Source organism: Gadus chalcogrammus, chromosome 5 (assembly GCF_026213295.1).
Source record: "Gadus chalcogrammus isolate NIFS_2021 chromosome 5, NIFS_Gcha_1.0, whole genome shotgun sequence".
NCBI lineage: Eukaryota > Metazoa > Chordata > Actinopteri > Gadiformes > Gadidae > Gadus > Gadus chalcogrammus.
This window is the reverse complement of record NC_079416.1, coordinates 23,776,694-23,792,976: the sequence shown is the minus strand read 5'-3', so window position 1 is coordinate 23,792,976 and position 16,283 is coordinate 23,776,694. Positions and strand designations below refer to the sequence as shown.

At 48.2% G+C, this 16,283-nt stretch overlaps 1 protein-coding gene across 1 annotated transcript; it reads right to left on the bottom strand.

The window, feature by feature from the left end:
* Positions 1 to 82: 82 nt before the first annotated feature.
* On the bottom strand, positions 83 to 14,580 carry hadhab (hydroxyacyl-CoA dehydrogenase trifunctional multienzyme complex subunit alpha b). Its single transcript, XM_056589845.1, has 20 exons — positions 14,431 to 14,580; positions 13,698 to 13,739; positions 13,518 to 13,588; positions 13,266 to 13,399; positions 11,163 to 11,301; positions 10,802 to 10,921; positions 10,370 to 10,472; positions 9,922 to 10,044; positions 8,769 to 8,887; positions 8,560 to 8,616; positions 8,343 to 8,452; positions 7,664 to 7,798; positions 6,785 to 6,956; positions 6,586 to 6,672; positions 6,312 to 6,452; positions 5,981 to 6,049; positions 4,594 to 4,789; positions 2,609 to 2,723; positions 1,185 to 1,330; positions 83 to 642 (listed from the first exon to the last, which is right to left on the bottom strand). The coding sequence occupies exons 1-20, from the start codon at positions 14,495 to 14,497 to the stop codon at positions 497 to 499; spliced, it is 2,292 nt and encodes a 763-aa protein (XP_056445820.1). The 5' UTR covers positions 14,498 to 14,580; the 3' UTR covers positions 83 to 496.
* Positions 14,581 to 16,283: the final 1,703 nt, after the last annotated feature.

Genomic DNA, 16,283 nt, shown 5'->3' with positions numbered 1-16,283 from the left:
ACTCTCAAGACAGTATTTTAATGCTTTGATCACATATTGAAAATTATATGAAATTGTAGATAATTGTTTTTTCATGAATAACCAGTTTGAGGATGGTTGGATAGAATTTAATTTAGTGGCTCAAATGTACATTAGCTTATGAAATAATGGCTTAATTAGATAGGCCTAATGTAGAAAAGACACTTAAGTGCATTGGAAGACATCCAACCAAAAAAAGCCCAGATAAGTACGAATATGTTTTATATTAACAGGTTTTGCAGGCCATGAATAAACCATTAGCTTTACAATTTTCCGAACTCCACAGCACGAAGAATAATCAAATGGTATCAAAAAAATAGAACAACTTCTGTGAGATTTCTTTCAACATTATGATTCCTGTGGCAATAGGACAAAGCCGTTGGTCATCTCTCCAGGCACGGTCTACGCAGCGGTTAGGCACATCACTAGTCACAATCTATTGGGCAGAGCTCTGTGGAGTTGGTTGCGCGGTGAAGCGTCACTTGTGGAACTTCTTGCTGGGGTCGTTGGCGTGGTCGAGCAGCAGCTGGCAGGGCGTGAAGTGGTCACCGTACACCGCCTCGTACGCCCGCATCTTCTGCACCAGCTTGTCCGCGCCGAACGAGTCCACGAAGCGGAAGGGCCCTGCGGAGACAGCGGAGACAGCGACCCGTTAGGATATCACTGGGCACCCACCTGCTCTGACCGCATTCATATTGATCCATGGACTACTGTCAGAATACAACCACATGTCCCCACGTCTGAAAATTAACAATTATAATACTAAACTGTGGAATTTATATTATATACCCACCAACCACTGTATGTTGTACGTCCTGGCACTTAATGTACGTACTTAATGAACGTTGTATTCACTCATAGTACTTAATTGTGTAGCATCTGCAGCAGCTGTAATCACTGCTGTGCACGGGGAATGGGTTAGCCTAGCGATCGTTAGCACTGGCACTTGGTTCTATGAACATCCTTATTGTACTGACAGCGATATGTTGTTTCACATCTTATGTCAAATGTACGTAAGTTGTTTGGATAAAAGCGTCTGCTAAACGCCCTCAATGTAAATGTAAATATACATCATTTTCTGGTTTTATTCATCGTGATTGATTATGATAAATAATACAGTAATGTTAGGTTTAACCAAATGGTCCTGGTCCTCCCGGTGCACCCACCTCCCAGACAGGGCGGGAAGCCCAGGCCGAACACGGCCCCGATGTCTCCCTCCACCGGGCTGTTCAGGATGCCCTCCTGCAGACACAGCACCGCCTCGTTCACGAAGCGCGACACCAGCCGGTACTGCACGTCAGAGTCCGACGAGCTGCACAACACACACAACACACAACACACTGGGGGTTAACCAGAGGAACACAACACACACAACACACCGGGGGTTAACCAGAGGAACACAACACACACAGAACACACAACACACCGGGGGTTAACCAGAGTAACACAACACACACAGAACACACAACACACCGGGGGTTAACCAGAGGAACACAACACACAGAACACACAACACACCGGGGGTTAACCAGAGGAACACAACACACACAGAACACACAACACACCGGGGGTTAACCAGAGTAACACAACACACACAGAACACACAACACACCGGGGGTTAACCAGAGGAACACAACACACAGAACACACAACACACCGGGGGTTAACCAGAGGAACACAACACACACAGAACACACAACACACCGGGGGTTAACCAGAGGAACACAACACACACACAACACACCGGGGGTTAACCAGAGGAACAACACACAGAACACACAACACACCGGGGGTTAACCAGAGGAACACAACACACAGAACACACAACACACCGGGGGTTAACCAGAGGAACACAACACACAACACACCGGGGGTTAACCAGAGGAACAACACACAGAACACACAATACACCGGGGGTTAACCAGAGGAACACAACACACAACACACAACACACCGGGGGTTAACCAGAGGAACACAACACACAACACACAACACACCGGGGGTTAACCAGAGGAACACAACACACAACACACAACACACAACACACCGGGGGTTAACCAGAGGAACACAACACACAGAACACACAACACACCGGGGGTTAACCAGAGGAACACAACACACAACACACCGGGGGTTAACCAGAGGAACACAACACACAACACACCGGGGGTTAACCAGAGGAACACAACACACCGGGGGTTAACCAGAGGAACACAACACACAACACACAACACACCGGGGGTTAACCAGAGGAACAACACACAGAACACACAACACACCGGGGGTTAACCAGAGGAACACAACACACAACACACCGGGGGTTAACCAGAGGAACACAACACACAACACACAACACACAACACACCGGGGGTTAACCAGAGGAACAACACACCGAACACACAACACACCGGGGGTTAACCAGAGGAACAATATACCAAGAGCTCTGGAAGAAGACCTTGCATTGACTCTTCTTGAAGGCCCTTTAATCTGCAGCCCCATACAGCGACTTATAGACGTTGGTTTGAACCTAATAAGATGAATCATCAAAGCTGCCAGCCCATAATAACCAAGGATGAGAGCGGGGGCTTACACTGAGGGGTGGGGGGTCAGCTTGTACTTGTCCATGATGTCGTCCAGCTCCCGGTTCACCTCCTTGGTCTTCAGGCCCTCCTGGTACACGTAGCAGCCCTTCCCAGACTTCCGGCCTGGTGGGGACCAGAGGTCATCCACATTAATGTACTCCTCATCTTACTGCTCCATACGCATCGTCCTCCTCTTGGATACAGTCCTTTACTGGTGCTTTATTTCATTTAAAATACTTCGATTTTTTTTCCCCTTTCAGATTTTTAATTTATATTTTAATTCACATCATTTGTGCCAAAAACTGCACTTCCCCTTTAGGGGTACATCTTTATCATCGATCCATCAATCCAACACCAATAAAGACAGACAAAAGACATCCGATTGGCCGTTAGGGCCCACTAGTGTTAGGGTTCACTAGTGTTAGGGCCCACTAGCGTTAGGGTTCACTAGTGTTAGGGCCCACTAGCGTTAGGGCCCACTAGTGTTAGGGTTCACTAGTGTTAGGGCCCACTAGTGTTAGGGCCCACTAGTGTTAGGGTTCACTAGTGTTAGGGCCCACTAGTGTTAGGGCCCACTAGTGTTAGGGTTCACTAGTGTTAGGGCCCACTAGTGTTAGGGCCCACTAGTGTTAGGGTTCACTAGTGTTAGGGCCCACTAGTGTTAGGGCCCACTAGTGTTAGGGTTCACTAGTGTTAGGGCCCACTAGCGTTAGGGCCCACTAGTGTTAGGGTTCACTAGCGTTAGGGCCCACTAGTGTTAGGGTTCACTAGTGTTAGGGCCCACTAGCGTTAGGGCCCACTAGTGTTAGGGTTCACTAGTGTTAGGGCCCACTAGTGTTAGGGTTCACTAGTGTTAGGGCCCACTAGCGTTAGGGCCCACTAGCGTTAGGGTTCACTAGCGTTAGGGCCCACTAGCGTTAGGGCCCACTAGCGTTAGGGCCCACTAGCGTTAGGGCCCACTAGCGTTAGGGTTAGGGTCCAGTGGAATGCATAAACTGAGAGGTTTTTATCCCAACGAGCCGTCGGTGAATGCATTGGCTTCTGTGAGCTGTCGGCTTTCAGCACGAACTTAGGGACCGTCTGCAAAGTGCAAACCTGAAAACGACCACAATGGTACGATTTCAATAGCGTCGCCATTATTGACTCTAGAGCCCCAAAACCTGTTCCATAGAGGCCTGGCCTCTTTACGGTCCTACTCCAACCTTAGTGATGGGGAGAGGGGAGGCAGTAGGGAGGTGCATGGGTTGGAAGCAGACCTCATCTGTTGTTGTGCTATTTGGGATATGTGATTTTATTGTATAGGGTGGTTGTTGATATAATATGTTTTTTGTTAAATAAATGTAAATAATTGTTTCAAAGATTATACTTGTATTATGTTCAATCTCTCCATATTTCCCCTGCTCATTACTGTGCACAAATGTACTGTATGTACACCCTTCTGTTGCCGGGACACATCGAAACCTCCCGGCAGGGTGAGGTATAGTGGGGGTCCCTACCCCTGAAGCCCAGGTCCACCGTGGTCTTCAGGGTTAGGTTAGGGTCAGGGTCAGGGTCGGGTCAGGGTTATAGGGTTCCTACCCTTGAAGCCCAGGTCCACCGTGGTCTTCAGGGTTAGGTTAGGGTTAGGTTAGGGTTAGTGTTATAGGGTTCCTACCCTTGAAGCCCAGGTCCACCGTGGTCTTCAGGGTTAGGTTAGGGTCAGGGTAAGGTTAGGGTCAGGGTTAGGGTCGGGGTTGGGTTTAGGTTAGGGTTAGTGTTATAGGGTTCCTACCCTTGAAGCCCAGATCCACCATGGTCTTCAGGGTTAGGTTAGGGTTGGGTTAGGGTCAGGGTCAGGGTCAGGTTAGGTTAGGGGTTAGGGTCAGGTTAGGGGTTAGGGTCAGGGTTATAGGGTTCCTACCCTTGAAGCCCAGGTCCACCATGGTCTTCAGCCCCTCGTTGGGTCAGGGTAAGGTTAGGGTCAGGGTTAGGGTTAGTGTTATAGGGTTCCTACCCTTGAAGCCCAGGTCCACCATGGTCTTGAGCACCTCCACGTTCCCGCCGCCGAAGCGCGAGCCGAAGGCCTTGCCGAGGTCCTCGGCCACGTGGGCGGCCACGTCGATGCCCACCTCGTCCGCCAGCGTGGCCGTGCCCACCGGGAAGCCGAAGGAAGTGGTCAGCTGGTCCAGCTTCTTGGGCCCCACCCCTTCCTGGAGGAGCACAACGACATCGTCATGAAGAAATACTAAAACAACAACAACAACAACGTCATGAAGAGATACTAAACAACAACAACGTCATGAAGAGATACTAAACAACAGGAATAGATACTAAACAACAAAAACATCATCATGATAGATACTAGACAACAACAACAACATCATGGATAGATAATAGACAACAACAACAACGTCATGAATAGATACTAAACAACAACAACGTCATGAATAGATACTAAACAACGTCATGAATAGATACTAAACAACAACAACAACATCATGAATAGATAAACAACAACAACAACATCATGAATAGATACTAAACAACGACGTCATGAATAGATACTAAACAACAACAACATCATGGATATATACTAGACGACAACAACAACAACATCAAGGATAGATACTAGACAACAACAACATCATGAATAGATACTAAACAACAACGACGTCATGAAGAGATACTAAACAACAATGTCATGAATAGATACTAAACAACAACAACAACGTCATGAATAGATACCAAACAACAACAACATCATGAATAGATACTAAACAACGACGTCATGAATAGATACTAAACAACAACAACATCATGGATATATACTAGACAACAACAACAACAACATCAAGGATAGATACTAGACAACAACAACATCATGGATAGATACTAGACAACAACAACAACATCATGGATAGATACTAGACAACAACAACAACATCATGGATAGATACTAGACAACAACAACAACATCATGGATAGATACTAGACAACAACAACAACATCATGGACAGATACTAGACAACAACCTCTTAGGACCACCCCTCTGTCACATACAACCACATAAATCGCAAATAAATACTTAATAATAATCAATCCTAAACAAATACTAACCAACAACCATAACGACATGACTTCGCTAGGCCCAACCCCTTACTGGAAATACACAATCAGATTCAATAAATAAAAACAATATCAATCATTCAATGTATAACAATAATATATATTGTTAAATGACTAGGAAACAATAATATTCATCAATAAATAAAAGTAACCAATAACAGCCACTTCAACCCCTCTTCCAGCAAGTCAAACAACGCTGTGTTGGTGTGTTGTGTTAACACGTTGTGTTGGTGTGTGGTGTTAACAGTGTTGTGTAGCGTTGGTGCGGTACCGACCTGCAGCACTCGGACTGCCTCCCCCAGCATGGGGCCCAGACAGCGGGTGGTGTAGAAGCCGGGCCCGTCCTACAGACAGACAGACAGACAGGCAGGTCCCCGTATCGTTAAACCTCCAGATAGAAGAAGCTTCTGCTACGTTTCCAACGAGAGCCAACAAGGTTTTCAGTTCATAGTTACTGATGGACAGGTGACCGAGCGAGACTAATCAGATAAACGGGTCGAACCAGCAACTAGATTAATTCAATCAACATAAAATGGTCATTACAAAAACTTCGACCAGCATTAAATGGTGTGTGCGTGTGCGTGTGTGTGCGTGTGCGTCTCTCACCCCGACCACGATGATGACCTTGCCCTGCTTGAGGCCGACGGCCACAGCGGCGGCCGTGGTGTCCTTGGACGTCTGCTCCGTGGTTATGATCTCCAGCAGCTGCATCTTGTCCACCGGGGAGAAGTAGTGCATGCCGATCACCTGGGGGGGGGGGCAGAAGGTCAGTCAGCCAGGGGCTCTGGGAGGGGGGGCGGCAGGTGACTAGAGACACGCAGCGTCAAACAGAAAGACTAGCATTCACTGAACAGAGGGGATGAGTGGATGGATGACTGACCTTATCTGGTCTGATGCTGGCCGCCGCGATGTCCTTGATGGGCAGTGCCGACGTGTTGCTGGCGAATATACAGTGTGGAGAGATGACCTGCAACACATCCATTAGGGTCAGGGTTTAGGATACCGGCACACATCAGGGTCTGAACCCAGACCACTTTGAGAGGACCAGAGAGGACCACAGAGGAGTCGGCCCTACTCACAGCTTCCACCTCCTTGAGGACCTTGTGCTTGATGTTGATGTCTTCGAACACGGCCTCGATCACCATGTCGGCCTTCTCGAAGCCGCTGTAGTCCAGCTGCCCCGTCAGGCCCGACAGGATGGAGTCCCTCTCGAACGTTGTGATGGTCCTCTTCTTGGTCTTGGTGTTCAGTCTGGGGGGGGGGGGGGGGGGGGACGACAAAGGGAGAGTTAGGGGAGGAACAAGAAACAGCCAGCAGACTCCTTAATGAAAAGATAGTAATTAACAAAAGCCTGGTATTTCTGGTCAGGGTTAACCCGAACCCAAGTCATTCCACTTCACCGGATCAATACGTTTACTTCTCAGCGTGTTACCGATGCATGAAATGAGCACAAAGTGGTATCCCCAGGCTAGACACAGAAACAAAGGAACCACATGTAGAACCAGTAGAAAAACTCAGCATCATGATTGTGGTTTTCAAAATGCATTTGATCTGGCATGAGGCCCACTGCTTCCTCCCCGTTTCCCCGACCCAGCCAGAGCCCAGAGAGCAGAGCCCAGAGAGCAGAGAGTAGAGCCCAGAGCCTAGAGCCCAGAGCCTAGAGCCCAGAGCCTAGAGCCCAGAGTCTAGAGCCCAGAGTCTAGAGCCCAGAGTCTAGAGCCCAGAGTCTAGAGCCCAGAGTCTAGAGCCCAGAGCCCAGAGCCCAGAGCCCAGAGCCCAGAGCCCAGAGCCCAGAGCCCAGAGCCCAGAGCCCAGAGCCCAGAGCCCAGAGCCCAGAGCCCAGAGCCTAGAGCCTAGAGCCCAGAGCCTAGAGGGTGAGACACCAGAGGGTGAGACACCAGAGGGTGAGACACTAGAGGGTGAGCCTAGATGGTGAGACACTAGGGGGTGAGACGGACCCTTTGTAGACCTGCTGCTCCCCCCTGGACAGGCCAGGCACCGTGGTGTCCTTCAGGATGGTGTGGATGCCCTTGTCCACCGTCACCTGGGCCACGCCCGCCCCCATCAGCCCGGCTCCCAGGATGGCCAGCGTCCTGCCGGGGAGGGACGGACACACACTCAGCAACCCGCCGACAGACAGACAGACAGACAGACAGGCACGTACCTGGCAGACAGACACCTGGCAGATGCTGGCCAGGCACCACCTCCGTCACACTGCTTACGTGCTGCTACAGCAGACCAGCGCTATATATTATCAATGCTTTGCATGTTATTTTAATCACATTTTGAATTAAATTGCACTGCTTCTGCGACTGTCACTTTTTAATTTCACGTATACTTCAGATGTATGCATGTGACAAATAATCCCTTGAATCTTAAATCAATCCTCTCCTTTTAGAGTGTTTAAACGACTTCAAGAATCAATTGTCGTCGTACCCTGCTGTAATCATATTTACGGTGTTATGGTGTTACGTACCATCATTGCCAAAAGCACTTTAACTGCCATCTCTTACCACAGCAGCACTTTAGAACCTCATCGTCCAGACCAACCCTCACTTGTATATTATAGTAAAAGACCTTTCCTCTCCATCTTTTTAAATGCATCCAGAGCGCTGGTGTTCCGTGTCCCAGACGTACTTCACCGGCCTTGCAGGTGTTCCAAAGCGATTCTTCTTGCAGATCACCTGGCCCTGATACAGGCCGATGAGAGCTTCGGATTCTGTCGTTTTCGCCAACTGACCAAAATTCTGAAAGACAGCAAAAATACAAATATTTGGTTGCCGCTGTCAGTCATCAGATGTGGCTCGTGTGCATGAGAGTATTAGCGCTATGAAGCCCAGCGCCGCCTCGTTACCTGAGACTCAGCCAGGTACCCAGCGTCCGGACCCTGCTCCAGGCCAGCCTTCACACTCTGAGAGCAGGAGGACACACACATCAGCACAGTCACACCACTGGGACGGAGGTTTAACAAGACAACTGAAACAGCCTCCTCCCCTTCACAGGGCAGGAGGCCCAACAGGGCCGAGGCCGAGCGGCTCTGAGCAGCGAGAGGAGGGCGCTCACATCGATGATCTTCAGCGGCGCTGGGTACAGCCCCTTGCTCTGCTTCATCACTTTGCCCGTCACCGTTTTGTAGATCTGGTTACGAACCACCGGGTAGCTCATGACGTAGTCCTGGAGCTCTGAGGAGGAAGGAGGGGACAGGAGTGAGACACTGAGGGGGGGAGAGTGAGACACTAAGGGAGGATAACCACCGGGTAGCTCATGACGTAGTCCTGGAGCTCTGAGGAGGAAGGAGGGGACAGGGGTGAGACACTGAGGGGGGGGGAGAGTGAGACACTAAGGGAGGATAACCACCGGGTAGCTCATGACGTATTCCTGGAGCTCTGAGGAGGAAGGAGGGGACAGGGGTGAGACACTGAGGGGGGGAGAGTGAGACACTAAGGGAGGGGTGAGACACTAAGAGAGAGGGAGGAGAGTGAGACAATAAGGGAGGAGAACCACCGGGTAGCTCATGACGTAGTCCTGGAGCTCTGAGGAGGAAGGAGGGGACAGGAGTGAGACACTGAGGAGGAAGGAGTGGACAGGAGTGAGACACTGAGGGGGGGAGAAGAGTGAGAGACCAGGGAGGAGTGAGACACTGAGGGGGGAGGAGGAGAGTGAGACACCAGGGGGGAGTGAGACACTAAGGGGGAGTGAGACACTAAGGGGGGAGGAGGAGAGTGAGACACCAGGGTGAGTGAGACACTAAAGGGGGAGGAGAGTGAGACAGCAGGGGAGGAGTGAGACAGCAGGGGAGGAGTGAGACACTAAGGGGGAGGAGAGTGAGACAGCAGGGGAGGAGTGAGACACTAAGGGAGGAGTGAGACACCAGGGGGGAGTGAGACACTAAGGGGGGGAGGAGGAGTGAGACATCAGGGGGGACTGAGACACTAAGGGGGGAGGAGAGTGAGACAGCAGGGGAGGAGTGAGACAGCAGGGGAGGAGTGAGACACAGAGGGGGAGGAGAGTGAGTCAGCAGGGGGGAGTGAGACACTAAGGGAGGAGTGAGACGGCAGAGTGGGGTAGGGCTGAACGATCTGGGGAAATATCTAATTGCGATTATTTTGACCAAGTCTTTCTCTTTTCTTTTCCATCACAGCCGTTGTGATTTGTTAACGGCCTCCATCCCACTGCGACGTGGGTCTGGATGAAGGGGCTGAGGTGCGTTGCTCACTCTGCATCGTGCCCTTCTCTTTGGTCAGGGGGATCTTCTTGGCAACGATTCCTCGGGCGAACTCGATGGCGACCTCCTCCAGGTACTCAATGGTCCTCTCCTCTGGGCCCTTCAGGCCCGGACCTGAACGCCACAGAGGGAGGGAGGGAAGGACGGTGTGAAGGACTACTGCAGCGTCACTGAGGGCTCGTCCTATTCAGGTGGTGTACTGATGGTTCATCCCATAAGGACATCCAATAATTATCAACTAGCCGAGGGACAATCAAGCAGCGCACACAGGACATTTAGCAGACACACATATCCAAAAGGAATAAGCTTCGGATAAGGCCTGACTGATAACAATAAAAATGCAATCAATATTGGCTCCACTTAACAATATCATTTTGGGACCCCCAGCTGGCAGAGTTCCCACGCGGGGACTTTGAGTCGTGTTCGACCCCTGTCTTACCGAGGGGGTCCACCAGCTGGTGCACCAGGCCCATCTTCTTGGCTTTGTCCGCTCTGATGTTTCTACCGGTCAGCATCATATCGAAGGCACTGGGGATTCCCACCTGCAGACGAACATTCAGACACATTCATTCCTTTTGGTCGATACAATATGGTCCGTCTCCTACACAGTGCAGTCTGATACAGGCGCCAGGAGGATTATCATTTTAGAACAGATATCTTAACATGAACTCATGGTTAGAGTAGAAATAATATCGGTTCTATCACCGATGTTTTGAATGGACATCGATTTGACTCCCCACAGACATTAGAGCAACACTAAAGCAATACACTAAAGCAATAACCCAAAGGCACTACGCCTTCAAGTGACCCTTGTTCATGAAGGGCTTGGCTAATAAAAGGTCATCCTCAGTATAACTGAAGGTTAACCCACCATCTTGGGCAGCCTCTGGGTGCCTCCGGCGCCGGGCAGCAGACCCAGCATGACCTCGGGGGTCCCGAGCACCGTCTTCTTACTCTTGGTGGCGATCCTGTACTGGCACGAGATGGCAAACTGGAAGGCACACACGACAGGATTAGATAAGGATTAGAGAGTCTCACGTGATTGTGATCGCAAACAGGTATCGTTACAGGATGGTGGTTTGGTAAACCATAAAAAAAACCATTTGTCAGAGTAGTCACCATTAAGTTCAGAGGCCTGACATAAGACGATAGCACTTTGAGTGGAACCCAGTGAGAAGGTGTCCCCATTGTTCTTCAGTCTGAAGAAGGCCGTCCTAAAGGACGGGGCTCACCTCAAGGCCCCCCCCCAGGCAGGAGCCGTTGATGGCAGCCACGATGGGCTTGGGCGATTTCTCAATCTTCTCAAACATCTTCTGCCCTTCCTGAGACAGCCGAGTCACCTCCTCTGTGTTCGTACAGGCCTGGATCATGCTGCAGATGGACGGTGAACCATGTTAGGATCGTTCAAATGGACGCATCGTTTGATATGAGGTCAAACCTGCACTCTGTGAGGCCTTCCTACACCACCGTTACCAAACAGCCCTTTTCTGTTAGGACACATTTAACTATCCCTGTTTACTTAATCCTACATGACCGTGAAATGAAGATCGTGAACCCCCTCAGAACCAGCTTGAGACGGTCTCACCCAGAGCCCAGACATTCTGATCCTACTTGTTCATGTGTTTTTGCGTGGAAGTGGTTTGGGTCGTTTGAAGATCCCTATTTTATCGTTACTTCAGGTAGCACAATATTGAACAGAACAGAATTTGCGATTGCTGGCACTGATCAGACACACTGACATCATCCCTTTTCTACCCAGATATCAAAATCCTAAGTGAACGAAAAGGGTTTCAACACCGAAAAAGCTGAGGACAGATCCACTGACACAACCACAAAATGTGAAACAATTTGCTGCTGAACGGCCTTTAAGTGAAGATGAGTTATAGTGGTCCTACTGAACGGCCTTTAAGTGAAGAGGAGTTATAGTGGTCCTACTGAACGGCCTTTAAGTGAAGAGGAGTTATAGTGGTCCTACTGAACGGCCTTTAAGTGAAGAGGAGTTATAGTGGTCCTACTGAACGGCCTTTAAGTGAAGAGGAGTTATAGTGGTCCTACTGAACGGCCTTTAAGTGAAGAGGAGTTATAGTGGTCCTACTGAACGGCCTTTAAGTGAAGAGGAGTTATAGTGGTCCTACTGAACGGCCTTTAAGTGAAGAGGAGTTATAGTGGTCCTACTGAACGGCCTTTAAGTGAAGAGGAGTTATAGTGGTCCTACTGAACGGCCTTTAAGTGAAGAGGAGTTATAGTGGTCCTACTGAACGGCCTTTAAGTGAAGAGGAGTTATAGTGGTCCTACTGAACGGCCTTTAAGTGAAGAGGAGTTATAGTGGTCCTACTGAACGGCCTTTAAGTGAAGAGGAGTTATAGTGGTCCTACTGAACGGCCTTTAAGTGAAGAGGAGTTATAGTGGTCCTGCTGAACGGCCTTTAAGTGAAGATGAGTTATAGTGGTCCTACTGAACGGCCTTTAAGTGAAGAGGAGTTATAGTGGTCCTACTGAACGGCCTTTAAGTGAAGAGGAGTTATAGTGGTCCTACTGAACGGCCTTTAAGTGAAGAGGAGTTATAGTGGTCCTACTGAACGGCCTTTAAGTGAAGAGGAGTTATAGTGGTCCTACTGAACGGCCTTTAAGTGAAGAGGAGTTATAGTGGTCCTACTGAACGGCCTTTAAGTGAAGAGGAGTTATAGTGGTCCTACTGAACGGCCTTTAAGTGAAGAGGAGTTATAGTGGTCCTACTGAACGGCCTTTAAGTGAAGAGGAGTTATAGTGGTCCTACTGAACGGCCTTTAAGTGAAGAGGAGTTATAGTGGTCCTACTGAACGGCCTTTAAGTGAAGAGGAGTTATAGTGGTCCTACTGAACGGCCTTTAAGTGAAGAGGAGTTATAGTGGTCCTACTGAACGGCCTTTAAGTGAAGAGGAGTTATAGTGGTCCTGCTGAACGGCCTTTAAGTGAAGAGGAGTTATAGTGGTCCTGCTGAACGGCCTTTAAGTGAAGAGGAGTTATAGTGGTCCTGCTGAACGGCCTTTAAGTGAAGAGGAGTTATAGTGGTCCTACTGAACGGCCTTTAAGTGAAGAGGAGTTATAGTGGTCCTACTGAACGGCCTTTAAGTGAAGAGGAGTTATAGTGGTCCTACTGAACGGCCTTTAAGTGAAGAGGAGTTATAGTGGTCCTACTGAACGGCCTTTAAGTGAAGAGGAGTTATAGTGGTCCTACTGAACGGCCTTTAAGTGAAGAGGAGTTATAGTGGTCCTACTGAACGGCCTTTAAGTGAAGAGGAGTTATAGTGGTCCTACTGAAGGGCCTTTAAGTGAAGAGGAGTTATAGTGGTCCTACTTGATGTCAGCTCCAGCGATGAAGCAGCCGGGCTTGGAGGAGATGAGGACAGCGCTGCCCACCGCAGTGTTGGCCCAGACCTCCTCCATTACCTCAGACATCTCCCTCTGCATCTGGACCGACAAGGTGTTCACCTGGAGGGGGGGGGGGGGGGTGTGGGCACAATGAAGAGCCAAATCAAGTACTTTGTGTGTTTTTGTCATTCAATTTAGTTGAATCCCATTCTGTTAATTTATTGATAACTAATCAAACCTTGGAATTTGGGTCATTCATCCGGATAACGGCCACATCTCCCTTGACCTCGTAGTTCACGTGGGTTCGGGCTAAACATGAACACAGAATGTAAACGATTTTTCATGACACTATGTAATGTGGCACAAATCATAATACATATTTCCAATGACAATTATAAGGTTGTGTAGATTTTATTACCCATCATGGTGGAGGCCACAGAGAAGGTTCGAGAAGAGGACCCTACGGAATATAGACAGAAATAAACAATGCTGTAAATACTGGAATAAGTGTGGATATTTGTTGCATTTAACAAGTGTAGATGTTGATGGCATTTATGAATAAAACTACAGATGCATACATTGCAAAACCTAAACCGATACACAATAGTACTGCATTTAGATAGTGTTGTTATGTGGGCAAAGGTGAGTCAAAGACGATGTTCTTCCGCACCGATCTTTATTCAGTTAAAGAGAATACTAATCATTGGTAAAAAAAAAAAAACATTTAACTCTATCCCTGCCATGTGTGTCATGGATATTCTTCACATGACCTCAGAGACTCTTGCGACCGGCCCATGCCCGGGTGTCTGGCGGCTGACCCCTCACCTACATTCCCTCCCTGCATCAGACGAGGTTAGCGGCAGGGCAGCTTGAGTGGACCCACGAACTGGACGGTGTCAACGAGACAGTCACCCCACCAGTAAACCAAAGGGTTAGTTATATACATTGCCAATGCCAATAACCTTTAGCCTTCCTGCCTCTGTCATTACAGGAGAGGAGCAGACACTAAGCCGGTTAGCAATACTAACGTGACTACAAGCTAGCCTAGGACCCAGCTAACAGCCAGCTAGCGCCCGGTTCCCTCTCAGTCCTTCGTGGGCGGATCTCCTCCCGCCGGCCGGCGGTTCCTCGCCGTTAGGGTTGGGGTTTACCTGTGAGAGCTGGGTATCTCCTCGACGCTATCCTGGAGAGCACACCAAGGGCTCGTACACCGGCCATTTTGGAGGGAGGTCAGGAGCAAACAGCGGAAGACGAGGCTGTCAGCAGCAGCGTGTGGCGTCAGACCTGGACCGAAGCGCACAAGACGCTGATTGGCTCTCGTCGGGAAGGGCCGATATTATTGGCTCTCGTCGGGAAGGGCTTATATGATTGGCAGATCTTATGAAGCTTATGAACTCATTCATGGTCGAAGTGGGTTAAAGTTCACCGTCTTCCGGGTGACGCGGCTTACAATACCATTTGATTTATTTGATAACCATGCATTCAATATTCTGTCAAATGTGGAAGAATCTATTTTATACAGTTTATGGTGAGGACTCGCTTAGTTCAATGTCGTGTTCATGTAATTACAGCAGGCCTAAGCAAAAGGGGTGAAAGACAAAACAATTGCACAAACATAAAGCGCACAATTGGAGCAAGAACAAACAAACATGCACAGATGATGGCAACGACATCAAGGCAGTTCAAGCAACAAAAACAATACATATGAGACAAGGGAAAAGAGGCCCCAGAGGTCACATTGAAAGCATATTCAAGACAGAACATGCATACAGGTAACAGAGATGGCGCAGAGGCAACAATGACCGTCACATCAAGCAGACGGTGCGGTCTTCCAGGTTGTTGGGAACGTCCCCTGTCGTACTGACTGGTTTAAAGTTTGTGTCAGGGGGTAGGCTAGATTTTCTTACAGAGATTTAAGCAATTTAGAATCCATTCCATTAATATCCTTCGCTGTTGAGTTCATGAGAGAATTAATAATTGGTCGAATTTTAAGTTCAGCGATAGATTGGATGTTGAATGAATGAAAATTTCAGTATTGAGCCAAGGAAGTGCATAGATTTTTTTTTCATTCCATTTTTAGCAAACTCCTTAACTAAACTATGTAGCTTGGCTGATAACATTTTGCTACCTGCTTCTGTATTGCTTCCAGTAAGTACATTTTTCCAATCAGTCTGCTGCACAGCTGTGGGAAAATTAGCCATTTCATTTGTTGGAATCCTGAGTTGCCCTGTAGGATTATTAGAATGATGAAAGCGCTTCTTTGTACGTTTTCTGGACCTTAATGTAAGATTATGGTCGGACAGTCAAGTAATAAAATGCAATGTCTTAACAACTCTTTCAGGCTTGTTACTAAATATTATTGTCTATTTGTGTCTGGGAGGATGCAGCTATCCAAGTTGGACCTTAAGGGATTTTATTATTTTTATCTAACCAGTTACAATTTAGATTGCCAAGTAGTATTACCCATTACCTAAAATCACATGCCTAGAGTAGCTTTTTAAATGTGATATAAAAATCATTATTAGAGGGAAGTGGACGATGCACAACAATCAGCACAAAAGACATTTCAGATGAAAGCACGATATTCAGTCCAATACACCCCAAATCTTGCTCAAAAGGCCAGCATACATGATGACAGTTGATGAGGTCTTTGATATAAATCATGATGACCCTACCCCAGGGGGGTATATGCCAGAGCTTCTGTGTGAAGTCGCTGTTAGTAACTTTTAATGTTGCATCGTCGAAGCAATCAGTAGAGAAATACAACAATTCAAGCGAAAAAAGCAACAGTAGGCCTATTACTACTGAGTAACAAAAAAAAGATTACTAGGGGGCACTACTTCAGTTTGTGAATTTGAGACCGGTCATTCACAGGTCACGAACCAGGCACTGTGATTTAAACATGGAGCAACGGCGAACGGTTGTACCGGTGAACTCCTAAGTGGAACAGTTAAGCGAAAAAATAAAGAAACAAACAAACAAGAGAACATTTATTTGCTGTTGA